The sequence below is a fragment of the Sceloporus occidentalis genome, unplaced genomic scaffold, assembly GCF_023333645.1.
Source record: "Sceloporus occidentalis isolate IW3139 unplaced genomic scaffold, rSceOcc1.0.p SCAF_103, whole genome shotgun sequence".
Lineage (NCBI taxonomy): Eukaryota > Metazoa > Chordata > Lepidosauria > Squamata > Phrynosomatidae > Sceloporus > Sceloporus occidentalis.
Window position 1 is genome coordinate 743754 of NW_028317083.1, and position 23178 is coordinate 766931.

Consider the following 23178-nt stretch of genomic DNA (forward strand, 5'->3'; position numbering starts at 1 on the left):
CAGGAAAAATATGACGACTAGATGGCTGAACGATGCTTCTCTGCTGTCAAATTCTATGTTTCTGCGTTGAATGAACTTTATGTATTTTGTCATTTTTTTTCTAGGAAGCGTGACTGCATTTTTGACATTTTTGACAGATTTAGTAGATAAAGTTTTTGACGATGGGCAGGCCTAAGAAAAAAGAAAGTAAAAAGGCAGATAAGTTAACCCCGGAAAGCCCTGAAGATGCCAGCTCCAGGATATCCTCTGTGAGTGGGACTCCTACTGAAGATCTGTCTTACCCATCCCTTAAATCTGTGGCCCCGGAGGAACCCGCAAAGCAGGAGGATTCTCTCGCCAGCCTCCCAGCTTCCGAAATCTACGAGGAGGAGTCGGTTCTCGCGCAGCTTTTTGTTGAAAAGTAATGTATGCTATGTAACTCGTTTATCATTACGGGCAGAGATGCGATAAATGACTTATATATTATTATTATTACATATTATTTTCTGTAGATATGAAGGGGATATGGTACACGGTGTGTATGAAGGGTATGGTGCGGCACATTTCAAAGATGGAAATACTTACAGAGTGAGTATCTATTATATATCTATTATCTATCTATTATATATCTATTATCTATCTATCTATTAGCTATTATAAATCTATCTATCTATCTATCTATCTATCTATCTATCTATCTATCTATCTATCATCTCTATAGCTATTATCTATCTATCTATCTATCTATCTATCTATCTATCTATCATCTCTATAGCTATTATCTATCTATCTATCTATCTATCTATCTATCTATCTATCTATCTATCTATCTATCTATCTATCTGTCATCTATTATATATCATCTATCTATATATTATCTATCTATCTAATATATATCATCTATCTATCATATATTATCTATCATATATCCATCTATTATCTATTATATATAATCTACCTATCTATCACATGCTGTTTTATCCATAGCGTCTTATTTACATTACATTTATTTATATAGCGCCAGCAGATCCCGTTGCGCTTTACAATCAGAGTCGGTAGGATAAATTTAAAATCACACGCAATAATAAACTGAGGCAAAAGGAGAAGAGGGCCCTGCTCTTGGGAGCTTACAATCTAATCTGTCTAACGAGGACAGGAGACGCAGACTCCCAACATATACAAATACCTTTCATTTCTAATATATTTTAGACGCTAAATACGAGCACGTTGGTTGAATTGATGTATAGGATTCGCGCCTGTAATTTAACCCAGCATGTAGTGATTGCTATCATTTGAGATACCTGAATAATAATGTCTTCATAGGGCACCTTCTCACAGGGGTTTATGCACGGTAAAGGAACGTACACATGGGCCGACGGCTTGATTTACGAGGTAATGATTTTTATTCTCAATAATAATAATAATAATAATATTTTTTTGCTTCACTTTCAATCAAACGCATTAAATAACAACTGTTATGCAATCACTAATGCCAACTGTTCCTACATCACTGCCTGATCCTTCCATGATAATGTTATAGTTTCCATAGTGATTACATTTTCATTTAACCATTTGCCCCAGAATCACTTTTGATAAAAGAGCCTTTTTTATCATATGACTGCATGTAGAACGTATCGGAATTTCCTCATTTATCCGGTGTATTCTGTCACACCCGAAGTCTTGCCATAAACATGCTCTGCAAAAATGGGAATTATCCACTAAAATGCGAGTTTGATGATGAGTTTTCCGCAAAGTTGTTTTTTTTTACCCCACTATCTTCCCTATTTATCCTGAAGGGTTAACCCTGGCGTGTTTGTCACGCAGGAAGATCAGAGGTGGCCCTGCGTAGTGCATAGTTAAATCAATGAACTGTACATTACATAGAGCTCACCCTACAGGAGAAGCTCACCAAGGCTGACTTATTGTAATTATTAATGAAGATGGTGAGCTGAAACCTGCTTTAGTGAATAAACCTCAATGAGATAGCTGGTGTACAACCACGGCAACCTTAACCTGAATTCTGCTTTGATTATTATGCATTCATGTGTTGTGATTTTGCGTGCCGTGTCAGCCAATCCCAGAATGGTCCAAGTGGTCCTCAAAGCCTGACCTCCCCTTAGATTACCGTCCAGGAGCTTTGATGAGGACTTGGTGAAACTGCCCTGATCAATCCGCCATTTTTAATCTTGCACAGGGAGAATTTCACATGAATTTCCCAATGGGACGTGGCGTCTACGTGTGGCCTAATGGCAGCCGCTACGAAGGGGAAGTGTACAAGGCAATCAGACATGGCGCTGGCATCTTCATTTCAAGTAACCAACAAGTTTCCTACGCGGGACAGTGGTGTAAAGGCGTACGGCATGGGAAGGTAAATCATAAATAGTCAGCAGAGCTAAAGATCATTCACTGATGTAAGAGATCGTGTCAACACAATAACTACTTTTTCATTGTTTTCTGCTCCGCTTCTCACTCTTTAGACAATCTACTTGTTACAGATAGCAGGGCTGGATTGACTTGAAGGCATGTGATCGGTGTGCAGTTCTTTTGGGGCCCTTTTAACATCTGGCACCCATTTAGCCTGTACTCCACCACAATGCTTTTTGGGGGGGGGGGGGGTTGTAATATTTTAGTAGAAAATAAATCGATTATTTGAGATTTTTGTGTCATAAAAACAAAATCATATAAACTGGTTAAGAAATGTAAGGATCCGTTTCAGAGAACATCATCATTTTGTTGGTTTTATTGCTCCAGGGAACCATTTACTATAATTCAGAAAGAACTTCCTGGTATGAAGGAGACTGGATAAATGGCAACAAGGATGGCTGGGGAGTCCAGCGGTACGTACTGTATCCTCGACAAACTATGTTATTTAGCTCCTGGAATGTCTAAATCTCTCAAAAAGAGGACAGTGGAGGGCACCTTCTGGCACGAGGGGAGGTAGAAACAAGAGGACACTCATGCTAACACATACACAGTCACATAGACACTCTCATGCTAACACACACATGCTTACAAATACACACTCACACTACACACTCTATGTAACTTCCTTAGCCTCTCTCTCACTCGCCCCCCCCTCTCCCTCCTGTTACCCTTTTACTTTCACGTAGCCTTCTCTCTAGTTGCTCTACACTGTGAGCAGCCACACTTTTACATATTGTGGCCAGGAATAATTCTGAAATTAGGACCAGCTCCCACATCACAGCTCCCATAGGGTAAAATGCATAGGGTATAAGTAGGTTTAATAAATGAATTTAGTTACATTAAAAGCCAATGTTTCCATAAAAACTGAAAAGTGTCTGCCTTGTTTTTGATTGAACTATAAGAGCAAAGAATAAAATGACAGATCTGCTAAGGTTCACTCGATTAACATACTTCATTAGTTTTTTTGTGTGGAACATCACCTGTATGGATCATTACTCATACCCGTTTCCATGCTGTACAAAAGACTAATAATGTCTATTTTACGTCTGCGACAGCTTTAAGTCTGGCAATATTTATGAAGGACATTGGAAAAATAACGTGTTCCATGGAGAAGGGAGGATGAGATGGCTGATTTCCAATGAAGAGTACACAGGGCAGTGGGTGCACGGGATACAGGTATTCATTTTAACAATATTTCAGAATCATCAGAATTCTAAAAGTGGATGAGGACTCGCTAAAAGATACTTTGTATTCATTTGTATTAAACAGCAAACTATGTGCCTCTCTTGGTACAGATCTCTTGCCCCCAGCAGGTCCACGCTTTGCTGGTGTCTCAGGTCCCACATTATACTATTAATCTCAGCATAAGCTGGTTCCAGGACAAGGTCCTAATAACTAATGGCCCCTGATCTCTTCGGAACCGTGAAATGCGCCTTCTAGGAGTTATCCATATCATACCAGCCATGGTACCGCATAATTAACCGTATGAACTGAACGTGTCATCTATGTGTCTTATCGTGCAGAATGGTCAAGGGACCCACACTTGGTTCCTAAAAAGAGTTCCAGGTTCCCAGTACTCGCTGAGAAACGAATACACTGGAAACTTTGTGAATGGCAAGCGCCACGGACATGGACAGTTTTACTACGCGAATGGGGCGATGTATGATGGAGAGTGGAATTATAATAAAAAGCATGGAATGGTACGTACTGATTAAATATTATATAACATCCAAAAATAGTTACCGGCACTCCAGGGACTTCTTTAAATAATCACTCCAGAAACTGCAGTTTCCTAATCAACGTTTCAGTCTGTTTATTAGACTTTCATCAGGACATCAAATTAATAAATAATTAATATATAATTATATGCATTTATATATAATAAATATTATGTCTATTTACATGTATCTATATAAAGGTTTTCTGTATTGTCCTCTAAAGTCACCGGAGCTTCTGCTTCTCACGTTTTTGATACCGTGCACATGGACCTTTGTGGCTTTTATTCCTTTCCAGGGCAAGTTTACGTTTAAAAATGGAAAAATCTATATTGGGGAATTTGTGGAAGATCATATAGCAGAGTATCCAAATTTTAAATATGACCGAGTAAATACTCCGGATTTGAGTGGAATTCGCACCCAGAGTCCAGCTGGTTCAGGTAAGAAAACCAAGCTTTAAGAGTCCTGATAACAGACTTGTTTTAGGTTAATTTATTCTCATTTCACATGGACTTCATCGCCACACTGCGTACACACACCATATGCATAACAAATAATTACAATTATGTTGGGTGTTCTTGTGAAGAACAGAATACTTGAGTATGTTCCTCTCACGACCACAGTCTAGGATTTAAAGACCAGGAATTTCCGTGACTTCCCAACTGCCTTCGTTTTGGTAAATCCAACCACCGTGTACAACCATCCAGCTACTCCTGTCCAAATTCTTCTTGGTCACTGCTGGTCCTCCCCTTCCAGCTTTTATATGGCAATATATTAATGTAGAGATATTCTGTAACAATAGAAAGGAGTCAAAAACTGGCAAAATACAAAATTGGCAATACCATTAAGGCTTACTGGTACAGAAGGAGAAGAAGACCCTGTTCTTGTGGGCTTACAATTTATTAGGTACGGAGATCACTAGGGAAGAAACGCTCACACATACACCACTCCCCTCTCACCTGCCACGCCGCTGCCTATCTTCCGCCATCATGAATCCGGCACACTATGCTTTCCTGCGGGTGCGCGGAGCAGCGACTGACCTGACGCACCCAGCGGGGTCACGTAGCGTGCATTGTGTGACCACCCTGGGCACCTCACGGCACACACTACACCGTATTCATGATGGGCACCAGGAAGTGGGTTCTAGTCGCCTTGGTGGACTGGCGCCTGGGGTTGGTCGAACCCTGACATGGTGGAAACCAATAGGTAATCACATTGTTCGTCAAGCCAGATGGTTACCAGTTTTGTGACCTTGGCACCTTACAAAGTAAGTAATGTCCTAATTCTAAATTCTCTATTCTACTATTATAGGTTGTTCTCTTTATGTTAAAAGGTAACAAAGTACAGTCAAAAATGCACAGTTTATTATTGTATTATACGAAAGAATAAAATGTTCTGTTTAATTGGCAGATAAATTAAATACGTCAAGAGTTAATTCAGGTATCCCAAGCTTATCGGGGTCGTACATGGAACTTGAAATATCTTCGCTACTGGACACCTTTCCAGAAGACAAACAGATGGAAGAACTAAAACAGGTGCGTCTACCCAACGGAAAAAAAGAATAAAATCATTGTAACTTTTTTTATATACCATACTTATTGTCCGCGGTGATAAAAGTGGAAAAGTCTTCTGCATTTTGGAAGATTCTTTTGTCGCGAAGTTCCACTTTTAATTTTCTTACATTTGTTGCATGGTTTTCCAGTAACGAGATAGTACTTGCTGATAATTAATTTAATGCTGACCTTAATTTAAATGGCAGTTGATTGGTTAATATGTGGCTGTTCTAGTCAAAGATGACACATTTTTATCAGTCCAACACAGAAAAAAATGGAATCTGAAGAAGAGACTTGAGCTCCTGGAAGCTTTTATGACTTTACTCATTTTCAGTGATGGCCGAATAAAAGGAATAACCTGCGGCTAAAGAGTGCATGTTATATTGGATCAGTATTTAACTTAATGATGTTGGCTTGTTATATGCTGCATGAACGTGTAGATGCCGTTTACAACATATTCAGTTTCTTTGCAATGTCTCAGGTTGAATTTGCTGTTCTTCGGAACATCACGGAGCTCAGGAAGATTTATGGCTTCTACAGCAGCTTGGGAAATAAGAACGCCGTTGATAACGCCCTTCTGATGACAAAACTGCAATTCTGGAGATTTCTTAAGGACTGCAGGTTCCATCACTACAATTTAACACTTTCAGAAATGGATCGTCTTCTTAGTGGTTAGTAAACAATTAATAAAATGCTTCTGGTGCACCTAGCCATGTTTACTAGAAACAAACACACACTCGCAGTCGGAGAATGGTGGGTTGAGTATGTAGGGACTGGTGCGCCGAGCTGCTGACCTTATTCCTACACTTAGTGACCATTTCTAATTAATGGCAATAGCCATCAGCGGGACAATATAATGGCCCGGACACCCCACTGTAGAAGAACAGATATTAAAGTACTCTGTGAGTTTAATGTGCATTTTTTTTATTGGATAGCGCAGAATCCCCCCCCCCGCATTTGTACCATGCCGCTATCACATATATTAAAGTGTATATGATGGCCCGGAGGGTCCCCTTAAATCAGGATTGTTATTAAATAAACATTATGACATCATCACAGTGCAAGATTTAGTAGTCTTTAATCATTTTAATCAATTAAATATGCACACTTTTGTGTTGTAGTTGTGTTTAATTTATACGGCCAGCATTGATTTATCTTCATGGTTTCCGCAGGGAATGCAGAGAGACTAGAAGTTCATTCTCCGCACGCAGCATTATTACTGAGGACATTTTTGACCAACATCGTCTATTTGGCGTATCATATCTGCCACGAAGAATCGCCGTAAGTACATGTGCCCAGCAGTTATTTTATATCCGTTGGCTTCAAATTTTTGTAAATATTATTATTTTGTAGTGAGAAGAAGGAGAAATTAGATGAGGCTGTTGTGTGTCCCCTTTTTTGATTATCAAAGCAGCTATGCAAACCCTACATTAAAAAGTTCCAAATATCTGCCACAGGCTGCACCAACCAAAGTTTTCACAAGATCCACTTTAAACTGGATCGCCATAACTATGAATGATTGACAACAAGAAGCACATTCTTTGGGTAGTTTAAGTAAATGAATTAACTTGTGCTAAAAGCTGTGAAGGTTCTTACTAAATTAAATGTATGTTTTATTGTATTATTATAATCGGGTGACCTGCTTCTCTGTTCATTTCCAGCCAGGCCCCGGGTGGACAATGATCTCATAACTAAAAAAATAAGTTCTCAACAACCAAACTTCTGCTAAAGTCGAGTTCATCACAATAACACACATGAGACTCTGGACCGGGCATATGATCATTTAAAACGCAAACTACCATTTATTTTATATACTTTTATTATAGTGCTACTGATAATATTAACTTTTCCTTAATGCTCCTTCCAATCGAGAATAGTAGTCAAACAAACAAATGAACAGGTTACATTTTATTTTTTTATTTATATTTAATATTAAATTGGAAGTTATACTTACAAAATAAGTCAACATTCAGAAATCATTTTTACTTTTCACAAGTGGCTGCTGCCCTTTATCTGAAGGAAGTCAGGTGTTGCCTAAATGAAAAGGGTTAAATTACATCAGATGATATGAAATGTTTAAATATTGCAGAGAGAAGAACATCTCCCTTGTTGACTGCTTTTGTAAAATCATCAAAGAGAATGTATCGCCCCACGCAAAAAACGTCCAAGGTAAGCCTGTCATGGATTTGCTTCTTGGAAATTATAATTGGATTAATGGACATTTTTTTTAATAATTTTTTCATTTGTTTTAGGGTTCTTCTTTTCTGAACCTCAAAAGACCGCGCATGCAATGCTTTACATTGATAGGTGCTGGGACATCTACCAGAGCTATTGCCAGCCAAACACTTCTGCGCCCTACGAACCTACCATGAAAATGAGGCACTTCGTCTGGCTGATGAACGTAATTATACTTAAGAATGTATTGAAATATTTTTATAGATTATATCTCAAGAAAGGGCTTTATTTTGAACGTCCCCTCCCTAAATTCTTTGGTGGCCTATGTTCCCCCAAGTTAATAGTTCACGAGGTATAACGAAATCAAATCATGGGTATCAAGATGAACTTGGATGTTACTCATGGAACCCTGACAAGATTCCCTGATACCTGGCGGATTCAATTAAAATCATGCTAACTGATGAAAACTTGACTTAATTCACCACCGATTGGATTATGCCATGGAAGCAACTTAATTAACTCCTTACAGTCTGGGCAGAGCACACCCCTGTTTTGGGTTCCTAACCAGAGCTTAAGATGCAGGGCTTACAAATGGATTTGAAGAACTGTGAGACTGACGGCAAAATGCTCTACTCCCTTTAATGATAGGTTATTGATTCTTTCACAGGACTTGAAAATCACTAAAAACGCTTTGACCGTAACTAAGATGGTGGATATTTTAGCCCATGATGACCCCAGTGTACGCAACAGTAATGAAATCAACCTAGAACTGGAGGTAAGGGTTAATGCACAGCAGGGACTTAGATTGCTACTATGGCTGTCCTTTGTTCATATATTCCCTGGGATCAGGTTCTTGTGTTTATTACATTAGTTCTAGAACCATAGGTTATGTTTCTTTAGGGTCAAAACAGGAATTTACAAATTTGCATTTTTTCACTTATTTTTATTTCTTTAGCTTACATTTCTTGAGTTCTTTGAGGCGCTGCTTGGCTGTGCTTCGGTATTTGTCACAGACGACCTACTAGAACTAAACAAAGAGGAGGAGAGTCCCCAAAACGAGTATATTGCAAGTGTTACAGAACAGCAACCAGAGAACCGCCAACAGGTTAGATACATTTGTGGTTGATTTGCCACGTAATACGAGTACAGTCTTAATTTTAATGTTACTCCTGATTTAACATGATCATTTTCCCCAAATCCACACCCTGCCCCTGATCTTCATAATTGTTGCACCCCATTCATTTATGTGTTCAGAGATCCAGTAGAAGCTATGGAAGAACCTACATTTGTCAACTTTCAATTATGGGACCAAACTTGGCCAACTAGGATAATTGTAACATTAACCATTTAGGAGATCTTCTTTACTCTTTTACTTTTTTGGAACAAACTAAAGCAGCAGACATGTAGCAATTGCCTCTGATGTTCACCTCCGGCGTTCAGCACATCCCCATTGTAGTTTTGGCCGGATACTCATACGCCAGCTGCACATGCGTAAAAACATAGTGTGAAGTTACAATTATTTACAGGCTGCTGGCCTTTAAAGTTCCAGGACTGATTTTAATACCCGGTCTATACCTGTCAATTTGAATTTCAGTATTCCAGAATTTCTACTACTTGCCATAGTACTTAAAAGGAGAATTTTGAAATGTGGTTAATTTTGTTATTTTTAACCTCAGATAAAGCCTGCTTGCACGCCAGAGGTTCTTTCTCATGAAAATAGCTTACAGCTCACAGAAATAAGTTGCACACCATCTACATTGGCTTGTTCTACAGGTAAGAGGGATGTTATGTCAAATTGTTAGTATTCTGATTTGTTATTAACCTGCATTTTATTAAGAGTCCTATTTGTATAGGTTTTTATAGGTATATAAATATGTGAAAACAAATGTTAGGTGCCTATAGTAACAGTTAATGCAGCTCTGTATAACACGATTGAAAAACTATATTTCTACTGCGCCTTATAATGAACACCAGAGGGCAGTATAAGCTTACTTTTAATATTGATACTTACTGTTAGTTATTATTAATTATCACTAATACTAATAATATTAATACACTTGGCCTGTACATTGTATTAGCGCATCATCAGTCAAAGTGAATTAGTAAATTTTTATGTTAATGGATATCTATCTACTGTGACAAGGAAGAAGGCTGCCAAAATGTACAAGAACTCCGGAAAGTTCTTACTCTTGCATCTTTAGTTTGCTGTATATATAATGCTCTCATTCTTGCACTGCAAAAAATCTGGTGATCGTGAAAGTGGTCGGCCTCAGCGTACTGTTTTTGTGCCCATAATATATTTATAATACACAGAATACTGGCATTTTATTTGTGGTAGTTGGGAGTAATATTAAAATGCACCAAGACCCACAGAGTTCCCTAGGAATATATCTCTCCAGATGCTCCTGGGCGGCTACAGCTAATTCCACATAATAAAAGTATTATGTCTACGTTTGTAAATGTGTAATATATAAATGTTCCATCGCTAATTCACAATTACATTTTTTTCTGAGCAATGACTAATATGTCAATGTTGTTGTCTTGGTTTTTTTCTGTAGAAAATCTGGAGCCAGAAAATAGGTCAGATAAATGGTTTGCTCAATTGAATATATTTTTTATGAAAATATTCTTCCCGGCTTATGAGTACTCGCAGCAGCTTAAGGAAGAAGTTCCAAAAGTTAGGGAGCGAAAGGCAGAACTTCTTCGGATACAGAAGACGAAAGAGGAAGAGGAAGCCAGGTAAAAATCTGGGGACTTCACATGAGACTAACATTTCCTCGAAAAGGAACGTTCTTGTTTTATGTATTTTTTTTTCTCCCCTGCCTTCTCTTCTGTATTTTTCATGCTGTCTATATGTATATATAGGTTAAAAGCAATTAAGGAGGCAGAGGAAGCCAAGAGGATTGAAGAAGCAGAACTGGAGAAAGCAGCTGCAGTCATGGAAGCAGCACATACTGCCAAAGACACTGCAGAAGAGGACACGAAGGGGCAACTTCCGGTTACCCCAAAAGAAGAGCCACCCACACCCCAATCGGGCAGCACAAAGCATGCATCCGGGACAGGAAAAAAGAAAAAGAAATAAGAGGCGAAGCACTTTGTATGTCTTAAGTGTGTTGTATGTTCATTAATAAAAGTCCCACGTTTGCATAGAATACAAACTACTTATTCTGTAATTTAACATAGAGATAAAACAGGTATCTATTATCAGAGTAGAGCTCATGGGTAGAGTTTTATTGCGTAGTAAAGCAAATGAAACCTGGAAAACAACTGTAGACTCTTCCAGTGACAGTACATACTCTACATTACATTTATTTATGAAGCGCCAGCAGATTCTGTAGCAATCAGCGGGATAATTTAGAATCACACACAATAACAAACGGGTACAAAAGGAGGAGAGGGCCCTGCTCTGGTGAGCTTACTATCTATTCGGCGGTTGGGGGGGTGAAACAGTAGGAGAGGACGGCTTGGATGGGGATGAGTTGATGGGGTCTGGATGATCTGTAGAGGTTGTTGGTTGTTTGGATAGTTTGATTAGGATGATGGCTGAGAGTGTTGGGAAGAAGGGTTGTACGCTTCTCGAAACATATGGGTATTCAGAGAGCTTTGGAAGTTGCGTACGAGGGAGAAAGTCTGACGGAATGGGTAATGGAATTCTACAGAAGCCATGAATTAAGTGGTTAAGGAACTACAGGCACAAAGACAGTAACACAAAAATGTACCTATGTTATGCTTTTTCCCCTGATGAAGACCCTATATACACACACACATATATATATATATATATATATATATATATATATATATACATATAATATAGTTTTCACGCAGGTTCACTAACCTTGCGAGATACGACTCACAATTTTATGTTTTAAGCATTTTCCTATAAAACTTGCTTTTTCCTGTCCTTTAATAGGGTGTGCACTGTTGCATGCTGGGATACATAATTTGCTTATTAATAACATCCACACAAAATACCGTATTAACACAATATAGGCGTTTAACGCTATTCTAATTATAGTTATGGTTTCAATCAGATGCCTGCTTTCAACCGGTTGCCATGTAAGACAATTTTGTTTTACAAAAAAAGAAGAGGACTGGACAATGAAAAGTATAACAATGATTAGTGGAGTATTTATTTTTTATCTCAGCGTCAATGAAAGAGATGAAATGACAATGGTTCCAAGATTTGAAGCGGTTTTCATGAGTTCAGGTAAATATTTAAAATCTAAAAATGGTCTGATTTCTGGAGCCTAGAGATAGAAAGTTCTTAGAAGGCAAGTATTGCCTGACAACAGTCATTCCAGTCAATAATATGACTGATATTCTGTCCAAATTACACAAAAAAGGCTTTTACTGGCCATTTTGTAAGAGAGCGAGTCGCATGTTAATCCAGGAAGAAGATGTTATTGAATTGTGTGGCACAAAGCTTCTTGATTTCTTCTGTAAAACAAGAAAAAAAAAAATGTAATCTTTAAACATGGAAGGTTCCCCCTTTTCATTTACCCCTGTGCATGAGCAGAAAGCACCTCCATTGATTTCATTGGGAGGACTTTCCAGCCAATCAGTAGCGAGAAATGTTGTACTGTGGAGCTGCAGCTTCTCCTTAAGGTATTTTGTTTTTAAAAAATACATATTAAGGTACTCACAAAGTACTTTAATATGGATTTTTTTTTATATTAAGGCTGTCTGGGACATTATACTGTCCTTTTAAGTGATAATATAGGAAGACAATGAAAACCTTCTGTACGCCTCTCATTTAACAGTATTAAAGCTGTCAAAACAATTTAACTAGACCGGCGCATGTTATGGCAACAATGACATCTTATACTTTTAATTTTTTACAGAGGGGGGGATTAGTACATTGTGATACGTGAATAAGGTCCAGCTGCAGCAGTTCTAATAATGTCAAGAAGTCAGATACCATTTACATTTTAATTATTAAGACAACCTGGTGAGAGAGAAAAAGGAAATAGTCGGAATAAATATTGATGAGGCTTCGGAATGATTCCAAAGTTTAACATGGAACAGAAATAAGAAACCCTGGAATGTAACCTGACCGTTAAAGGCACCTAGGTGAGGACATGCAAGGTTCCACATCTTCAGTCTGGCAGTCAATGTCAATGCTGGGTTCTCACTAATTCCAAAAAAAGATCCATCCCCTCTAACAGTTTGCAAATAGTATCTGAAGAACATTGCAGACAAACTTAGTGAAACTCACCATTTACTTCAATTAGATTGGAGTTCTTCTGGTTTAAGATAACGTAGAGTTCCCGTTGGTCAGACTTTTTTCCAACAATCCAGTAGTCGCTCATAGCCTTAACGATGATCTCCTCGTCTTCATGAACCCTAAAAAGAGAGAATAGTCAAGGAAAACACTACAGGGATATAAACACCTTGCACAATATACAATAAAAGGAAGAGAACCCCCAAAGTTTTGTTTTTTAGTAGTTTCCATGGTTTCCAAAGCTCTGGAGAAACACAGTGATTTAGTTTCACTCTTTTTTTCTAAGCATGGAAGACATAACCGAATGATCAGGAACTGAAAAATAAACACACCTTAAACCCCTCCTGTAACGATAACACGAGAATGGAAAATACAAAAAAAATATAAAAAGTAATCAATATCAAAAACGTCTGCATTTATTTCCATCCCTTACGTTATAAATCAGAGAAGCCAACATGCAGCATAAACGCTGGATATATAATTGCCATAATCACATAATAGCTGGAAAGCTATTGCTTCCATTAATACCTGATGTATTAATAAAGAGACTATACAGCTACCATATGCATTAAAGTGATGTCTGGAGCGTCCCTCCACAGGGTCTTTGAGAGAGAATCACCTTGTAAAATCACTGTTAATGTCACCAAGAATCTTCATGAGCTCCGGCTGGACCGATGTCAGAGATACGCTCGGCGTCTTCCTAAGATGAATTGTACTTTTTTCCGCTAGGTTCATGTGATTGAAATAAATAAATTTGAACTGAGGTTCCTTTTCAGACCTAGAACAGAAATTAGTATCAGAGAAAAAAAAACAATATTTCATTATATACTAGGAGATATAAAAAAAGCGTCAGAGTTTCAGAAACTTTACTAACCCTGATATCCTACGATTGATGTTGTACTGTTCGCAGATATCCGAGGCCAACACTGTAAGCTGAGGTCCTACAAGACTGTCTAATTTCCGACAGAAATCAGGGGTAAGCTGTGTGGATGCTAAAGAAAGGAACAAAAATAAAACATATTAGTCAGAAGACACAGCAGGTTTTAATTCTACCGAAGAAAGTCAGATGGTTTCTCTGAGAAGCTCCATGGACTTTCAACAGTGACTTCAAGAGTTCTTCTTGAAGGACTAGGGTTGGCCATGGCTCAGCGAGGTGGGAACAGTTTGTCTAAATGGCATGTTTGACAGACATAAGTCACCATTCTTATTGTAAGTTTCCCCATAAAGAGGCAAGCAAGCCCATAAAAGCCAACTAGGAAGAAGCCCTAAGTACCAAATTACAGAGAGTGTCAGGAAAGCCATGTGATAAGATGTCAAAGCTCAAACTTTAAGCTCTTGCATGAAAATATAGAAAAACAGTTACCGTATTTTTCGCTCCATAAGACGCAGTTTTTTTCCTCCCAAAGTAGGATGAAAAATCAGCCGCGTCTTATGGAGCGAAGATGCAGGCAGGGGGGGGGGGCAACGATATACCGTATTTATCGGCGTATAACACGCACTTTTTTAACTAAAATCCGGAGCTTAAACCCTACCTGCGTGTTATACGCCGATAAATCCGGGGTCGCAACTGAGGCAGGCGGCGGCGGCAGCCGCCAGCAGAGGAGTCCTGGATTTCTGCCAGTCAGGGGGGCCCAAGGGGTGCCGAGCGGTTGCTGAAGACAACCGCTCGGCAACTCTCGGGCCCCCCTGCCTGACAGATATACAGGAATCCTTTGCTGGCGGCGGCCGCCGCCACTGCCGCCTGCCTCAGCGCTTCAACTCCTGTGTTGGAAGCGTTTGTCTCGGGTGCCGGCGCTTTACGCTGGGCGCCGGCATATGACGTCAGACGCCGGCGCTCAGCAGTGAAGCGCCGGCACCCGAGACAAACGCCTCACGCTTCCAACACAGGAGTTTAAGGTAAGTGACCGGGGCGGGGGGGGAGATCCTGAGAAGGGGGGGTTAGGGAGTTAGAGGGGAGATCCTGAGAAGGGGGGGTTAGGGAGTTAGAGGGGAGATCCTGAGAAGGGGGGGTTAGGGAGTTAGAGGGGAGATACTGAGAAGGGGGGTTAGGGAGGGAGGTCTTACTGTGTGTGTCTTACTGTGTGTGTGTGTGTCTTACTGTGTGTGTGTCTGTGTGTGTCTTACTGTGTCTGTGTGTGTCTTACTGTGTCTGTGTGTGTCTTACTGTGTGTGTCTTACTGTGTTCATAGCTTATTCAGTTATTGTAATAAATATTTTAGCCCATTTTTTAGCTCAAAATATTTTTTCCTTTTTTTTCTCCTCTAAAATCTAGGTGCGTCTTATCAGCAGGTGCGTCTTATAGAGCGAAAAATACGGTATATATTGGAACCAGGGAAATTATACTTCTGTGGAAATATCTCCAAATATCTCATAATTAAGGGTGAACAGAAAAAGCTGTAGACGACCACTTGTTTCCTTCATTTGGGCTTCTGCAGGGTCCCACCAGGATTTGAGCAGCTGGCATTTTGTATCTTTGGGCAATGTGTGGACGCGTTTGTTCTATGGGGCTGAAGGTGACAAAGGTAAATTTAAAGTCACTCACCATCAACCATGAAGCATACAGAGGCACTCATAGCCTAAAACAAACAGAAGACAAGTTAATATTTGCACTTTATTTTTGCCTTTACATCTCTTTACTTGTTTTCCCCATACAGACATTGTGCTGCCTTCTTTATGTCTATGCCAGATGACTCTAATTAAATGGGAAATGTCACCTTCACAGCTTTAAGCACAACTAGATTAATTAAAAATACCCGTATACTGAATATATCTTATATATGTAGTGTAACTGGACATATTTGGTTGAAGAGACTGAACGGTGCTCGGGTTATTGGCAGCCCGTGGCAGAGCCAGTATTTTATAATTCATTTCCCCCAGATACTGAGAACGTGATGGATCCACTTTAAACAGCTGACCTACGTGAGATGTTTAGTGTCCATATACACATATATACCATTTAATAGCAGGAGTAACTCTATAGCCAGTATGAGGCCACCGTACCAGCATTATATACAGACTGGGATATATAGTATGGCCAAGTATCTCACATTAAAGACACTGGCATCACCTTGTAAACAATCAAATGGAGTTCCTCGCACGCGTCTTCTGTATTTACAAATATTTTTGGAAACCTAAACTTTGCTTCCGGGTCATTGAGGTTTAACGGTCCAGTGAGAAACCTGAAGAAAAGAAAAAGGGGCGCCATACTTTAGTTACAGCGATCTTTACACCGGGTCCTTATAGGAGCAGAGACAGTAATACTGCATTTGGGGGTTTTAAAACTTTTGCTAAATCCATCAATAGGAGCTCTGAGGACAAATGCCAGTATTTTAATCAATAAACACCGATTACAGTTCTAATGTGACTTAAAGCCATGTACGAAACGGCTAACTGCGTATGTTCAGAATCTAGGATAGACCCACCTGTGTTGAAGCAGGTATTTGCTCAACCCTGGCCTTTTAAACAGGTCAACTTTACTTATGGTTTACCATTCCTCATATAATATACGCTCTCAACATCCTGCATGCGCGTCCCTCAATGACAGCAGCGGATATGGCATCGTATACAGAACTTTACGTTTGCACAGACCAAGAAATATGTAATCTGTTATACGGCTTTACTCATTACCCGTGTTTTCGGGTTTTAATGGCTGCGTGCACCTAAACTAAAACGGGGGGCAACTGCGCAGCACTACTTAGCAGACACAGCCATGTTTTCTAGCACTGAAAAGAGATCTCCGAGGCAGAAATATTCATTGTACCTTCCGTAGTGCTGTAAATTTCCAGGCATTTCTGGGCGTATGGGGGAATCTCTTCCTGCTAGCTACAAAATAAAAGAGGGTGGCTTTTTGCATTATATTAATAATAACAATAATATTATCTCTGCATAATATAATAATACAAACTATGCAGCGCTGTACAATTTAAATGGGGTGGTTGACGGGCCAATAGTAAAAGCTACACACACGTGCCTAATTTATCCCATGGTGATGCACACACTGGTTCTAAGTTTGTTCATAGTAATAAAGCAAAATAATGGTGCACACTATACCTCAGGCTCCAGATGCCTAGGAAATAAAGATGTAGTGAGGTATTTATACAAAATCCGCATGTCTTCTTGTTCCAGTCCACTCCTAGAAGAGAGCGAGGAAGCATACTTTATTAGAAGTAATTTAGAAGACGATGATTCAAACTCACTTCTCCTGCACGAAGGAAGCAATTTTCACCAGAATTAATGGTGGTAATTAGAAACCTTAGCAGTTTATTCAGTTACAGAGAGAGAGATATTTTCTTATTTCCTACATAAGCAATCACAGAACATTAAACTCTTAATCACATGTCCACAGTTTAGCAGATAAAACCCTTCTGGTGCAGCCGATTCCCGCATCATAGAGAGCTAAATATCTTTCTGTCTCAGGTGACAATAAGACCATGGAGCGGTATCAATGAGTTACATAATGACCTTCAGGGCGCTGAAGGTCAAGTAAAGCAGGGCATCTAACTATGGAAGATACAAGAAGGGCAGCTCGTTACTCCAAACTGTCGGGATGACTATGAGGAATGGTCCGTTACATCGTTCTATTGAAGAAAACATCATGCTTTTCTAAGCAAACGCAAAGGATTCTTTCAAACGAGGTCACTGGTTAAAGACCTTATTTAAGGCACAATGAGACGGCATGTGATGTAATCCAAGCAGGATTTCTACAATCTGAAACCAAGTCAAGCCAGTGCTGGGTGCTAACAGGAGATGTTAGGAGAAAAGAGATGCTGGCGATGACAGCCATGACAGACAGGGACAGAAGGACATGATGTCACCATCATAATTTCAAACCAATAAATAAACTGAAAAACAAAATCAAGGAGGGCATAACATAACAAATAATCCCAGACAATTTCAGAGAACGCCACAAAGATAGACGGCAATTATTAAAGAGTTTTCATAACTTTGGTAAAGTGGTAGGAAATCCAGATTGGTCATGTTTATAATAAAATACATCATACAGGGCAGCACTGTTTTTAATGCAGCCCTGGATTATACATTTTCTATAACCCCGTGGCTAGTTAGATGCATTGCTCCAACCTTTTTGCAACTAAATGCATTAGAATCCATAAAACAACCTTTTTTTAATAGAAAATATTGTATGCTTCTTGTTTTCTGTATAACCTAAATAACTGACATTGCTGCCCTCGTCTTATTCTATATAAAGAGAAGGGTTCCATTCAACATGGAAACAAACGGCGTGTTCCTTGTTAATGCTCCATATTTAGTACTTTAACAATAACTGTTGATTTTACTTTTGGCACATGGTGCAGTTGAGATCATCCGTCCTACACAAAGTCCTTTTGATTAAAGAACGAAGTGTTAACACACATGGCTACACAATGCTGGGTTTGGGTAGGTGGCCTTAGTGAGCAATCTCCGTATATATGATGACCCAGACACTTTGCAGAAAAGTCATCTGGTAATTGATGCATCCAGCCTGGTCTCGCCTTTCACACCAATTCACACCTAGGCTGTAAATTATTACTGCTATCTCTCCTCTTGCAGAAGTAGGACACGTCGCCTTGGAAGGTGAAAAGTGTACGATGACAGTCTGATACCCCTGCTCAGATCAGGTAGGACGGCCAGGGGCAACAGGCATTCTATACTGTAATGATACATCTGCTGCTGCTACGGCCCGGCTCAGTTCACTAGTAGACTCGTTATGTGTAGGCCATGAGAACCAAGTTATGGGGGTGTAATAAACATAACTTTATAGAGAATCGGTCATTTATACAGCTTTTAGCATCATAGACATAGAATGTGTCGGCAGATAAGAACCATTCAGCTCATCTAGTCTGTTCAGTTTGTGAATATTTACCTTAGTCCCTGGCCTGATCTTATATCATGATAATATATATATATATATATACATACACACATTTATTGAAACTACTTATAAGCACCATTACATGAATTTATTACAGAACTGTAACATATAAGACTTGGGAAAACGACAGACCCTACCATAGACCTTTATTAGCCATTATCTGTTATTGTATGAGGCTTAGGGATAGGGCTCAAAATGCATTGTTTTCAATGGGTTTAGGGACCGCCCATTGTCCTTAAGGGGTTAATAACTGTAGAAGCACATTTTTATATTTTTTTTATAATTGTTGTATCTTGGTTGTCTGGGGAGGTCTCTTATACTTTGGCTCAGCGGCTCTTACCAGATTAGCTGGTCATTGTACAGGAAAGCCGTATACTTCACGAGGTTAAGCTGTTCTTCCACCCGATTGATAAACGACTGGATTTTCAGATAAGTCATTTTATCTAACGGAAAAAAGCTGATGCCACCAAACACGTCGAGGAGGTCACAAGACTGCAGGTGTAATGTCTGTAGATACTGCGAGAGGAGAACGTAACAAAGGTGAAGATGTGCGAGACAAAGTAGTAAGCAGAACCGCTACCTAAAGACTGAAGAACTGCGGCACTACACATATAGCAGCAGCGGAATGACCGAGAGGGTACCATCTGTATGATAGCGAAATCGTGTCCACCATGCAGATTCACAGTTTAATAAATAAGTCCCAATATAAAAAAAATCCATGCACTCACCCGATGGAAGAATTTCTCCAGTCTCTCCTTCAGCAGCGTCACACCCCCAGCTTCCATCGACCTGTTGAATGTGCCATTAAATAGCTATAATAGGTATAAACAAAGAGAGTACAAAACATGTAATTACAAAAACACAGAACATGTTGGGATAGAATGTGTAAACTATATATATAATGATATATTTAGATTGTGTTCTTAGGTTACATGGATTCCATATTTGTATCATTCATTAAAAATGTTTAATCAATCAAATTAACGAAGGTCACAGATTTTCAAAAAATCTGGTTGTCAAAAGAATTAAAAAAATCCCTTATTTTATATAGTTTAATAATTCACAACATTTTCAGCACACAGCCCCAAAACAACACAAATGTATGAAACGCATACATGAACACTAACGCTTTCCACTTTTAACCATAAGCAGATGTATCAAAGTGTACATTCTGTTCTAAAAAACTGTCACTGTCAGAGGGTCAGCACTGGCCTTCATACAGTATTGTCCGTTAAAGTGGGGTAACATTCTCAATAAATTACCTTATACATTTTATAGCATTGCTGGAGCACTGATGAATATACTTTGTCCTGAAAGCAAAAAATATATATATATATATGTTAAAAATATATGTGCACACACACACACACACACACACATTTTCCTAGTTTTTAAAATTATTAAAAAAAAAACAGTGTCTCAAAGAGAGAAAAAAATAAGGTATTTTAAATAAACTACATTTATGTAGGCAAACATAATAATAAAAAAAAATAAAAAAAATTATACGCTGCTTACTGTAAAATAATGATTTAGCAGACAAATTGGAAGAATATGTGGACAGAGGAGAAGACAATAATGTTTTCACCAGGTGTTATTAATTATTTATTATTATTATCTTTTATTTATATAGCGCCAACAGTTTACACAGCGTTTAATACAATACATAAATTCAAGGGGTCAGACAAGACGAGAATTGACAGACTAAGCCAAACCGATACATTTGGTGGAGAGAGCCCTGCTACGAAGCTTACAATTAATATTCCAAATAATAATATTATTAATCATTATTATTACCATTATGATTGAATCTTAAGAATTCGTATCATAGTATTTTAGTATGCATGGTAATAATATAATTACTCACAAGTAGCTCATCTTCTTGATATTCAAAGACAACTTTTCCATCCTTCTGCTTTTCCACAGCAGGATTTTTTACTACCTAAAATCATTAATGACAAAAGTAATGAAAATATCAAAGAAAACAAAAAAAAATGGTCTGAGCAAAGAAGAAAAGGGTGCAGGTTCATTATCCTTTAATGCTGCTGTCCCAGATTCCCTTTTTTGATAATAACATTTGGATTGAATACATTTCAGACAACATGTATGCAAAGGATGCAGAAACATAGTTATTTACCACTAATATAAGTGAAAAGATATTGTAAACTTCTTTTGAAAGTAAAAATAACATCTTTTTACTTAGAGCAGATCTGGCACTTTCCCAATCCTACATATTAAAATTTAGCGATTTTAAAATGAAACACAATATAATATATAAAAAACCCTGAAAACGTATACCTTCATGCACACCTTACGTGTCTGTCGTTAAGGGAGTTTTTTGTGTTTTTATAATAAACATTGATGCTTCTGGTTCCCACAAATGTTAAAGAAAATATATACCATATTTTAGCGATTTAGATGCACCGCTTCCTACCCAATTTTTAAATTGCACCTATGATGGTCTATAGCTGGTGTTTCGGGACCCGAAAGGTCGAATGGAGTGTAGAACGAGACTTTCCTGAATACTCGAATTCTCGCAACTGTCCCTGCTGTATAGTATCAACTATAGGCGGTGGGTTTCCCCTGTAGCCCCTACGGTAGGTGTATATTCTGCACAATGCCGTATATACACGCTTACAGCACACATACAAATAATGGCTTTTAATATAAGATTTATTGTAAGCGTTCGCTGCAAAGCATTACTTACCATGACCATCCAAAAACTGTCTTCTGGTTCATAGAAAAACTGCCTATTTTTCTGCGTGTGCAATGATTTTGCTGGCTGTGTTGGGTTAAAGGTCCTTGCGGGGTGAAAAAAAAAAAAAGCAAATGGGATCAATATAAAAAAATTCACACCGAAAAATTGTACTTTCAAACCTAAAATAGTGTTTGTGGGTTTTGTACCTGGTAAACTGCACTATGGCTTCACACAACCCGACATTTTTAATCTTGTCGTTCTTTTCAGCTTCGCTCGGGTGGTAAAAGAGAATCTTTTTTTCTTCCTTGAAAGGATGGAGAACAAAAACACAATTAGTAGATCTACTCTGGTGGGAGGTCATGGACAGACAGCTATGGAACTACAATACCCATAATGCAACATGTTGCTCCCTGCACAAGATGTGATTCTTTGAAGAATGTGCCCAGCACAAAGAAAACGTTCATGTCCTCTAAATTCCACATCAAGTTTATTCCCAAGGCATTAGCACGCCAACCAATAACATGTTACGGTTAGACCACAAGTCACAATGGTCCTCAACATGCCGGAGGGGACAAGTGGGACAAAGAAATATTTGTCACTCATAGAAATGTTTCAGAGCTTGTCACATGAATCCAGTCAATGGCCAAACGTTTCCGTGAATGAGACCAATTACCAATCACGCAAAGTCAATTACATTCACGTAATTCAGTAACATTTCCCGGCGTGCCGTAGGAAGCACTAGGCTGGGATGGCCATTGTGTGACGTACTACTTGGTTTCTACTTTCTCAGGAGAACCTGCTCGTTAACGCAATAGCCTAATGGGTCGTATTCTGGGTCTCTATATAAATCATGCATACGATGTTAAGAGGTTTAGTTGGAGTTCAACCAAAGGAAGATTTTAGTGTCTATGGCAACAACCTATCGGTGCCTGCTTCTGTGTCACATTACAATTACATTTTCCCAGATAAATTATGAAAGAGGCAAAACTTCACCTGATTAAAGAGTTACTTCTGGGAAACATTTGGGAATTGAACAGTTCCTAGAATTATGTTTCTAATGCTGTGGGAAAAGGGGACAACATGAGCGCCTCAAATCCAGGTCTGACAGCTTGAATAAAGGAAATGCGCCACAACGGTGAGGCAGCAACGTTACCAACGAACAAGCCGAAGAAACAAAAGTCTCTTATACCCCCTGTCCGGACGATGTAACAATTCTCACTTACTTCTCCTTCCCTCGGACCAAACTTTGGATTGTAGATGAAGAAACTTAGCAAGGAGGGAGCATACTGCTTCTCCTGCACCGCAAAGGCCATCCTGCAAACGACACGAAGGAGATTCACGGAGGTTCAGCTGGAGTTGGCGGAAAACAACAGTAATCTGTCTGAGCTTTTAAACGCCGCGAGTCCGGATGTATGTCAGAAAGTCCTCTGTCCCATAAATGACACAATCTAACGAAACACTAAAAAAGGTGACCTTCACACAACTTAACATTTACTACAATATTACAATTTACAATCACTTGGGGGGGGGGTTATTATTATTAT

The 23178-nt window shown here is 38.9% G+C and overlaps 2 protein-coding genes across 2 annotated transcripts; one reads left to right on the top strand and one right to left on the bottom strand.

Annotated features, from left to right (window-relative positions):
* Positions 1-161: 161 nt before the first annotated feature.
* LOC149283494 (radial spoke head 10 homolog B-like) lies at positions 162-10928 on the top strand. Its single transcript, XM_089497452.1, has 18 exons — positions 162-400; positions 492-567; positions 1303-1371; positions 2174-2347; positions 2731-2816; positions 3459-3579; positions 3927-4103; positions 4417-4558; positions 5529-5653; positions 6153-6342; positions 6844-6952; positions 7761-7840; positions 7924-8072; positions 8514-8621; positions 8802-8951; positions 9523-9619; positions 10405-10585; positions 10712-10928. The coding sequence occupies exons 1-18, from the start codon at positions 162-164 to the stop codon at positions 10926-10928; spliced, it is 2490 nt and encodes an 829-aa protein (XP_089353578.1).
* A 1302-nt stretch (positions 10929-12230) lies between these two features.
* Positions 12231-22947, bottom strand: LOC149283495 (vacuolar fusion protein CCZ1 homolog). Its single transcript, XM_089497453.1, has 15 exons — positions 22858-22947; positions 21841-21938; positions 21644-21737; positions 20804-20878; positions 20202-20249; positions 19668-19751; positions 19280-19455; positions 17121-17202; positions 16831-16892; positions 16138-16249; positions 15613-15646; positions 13945-14062; positions 13690-13848; positions 13065-13192; positions 12231-12286 (listed from the first exon to the last, which is right to left on the bottom strand). The coding sequence occupies exons 1-15, from the start codon at positions 22945-22947 to the stop codon at positions 12231-12233; spliced, it is 1416 nt and encodes a 471-aa protein (XP_089353579.1).
* Positions 22948-23178: the final 231 nt, after the last annotated feature.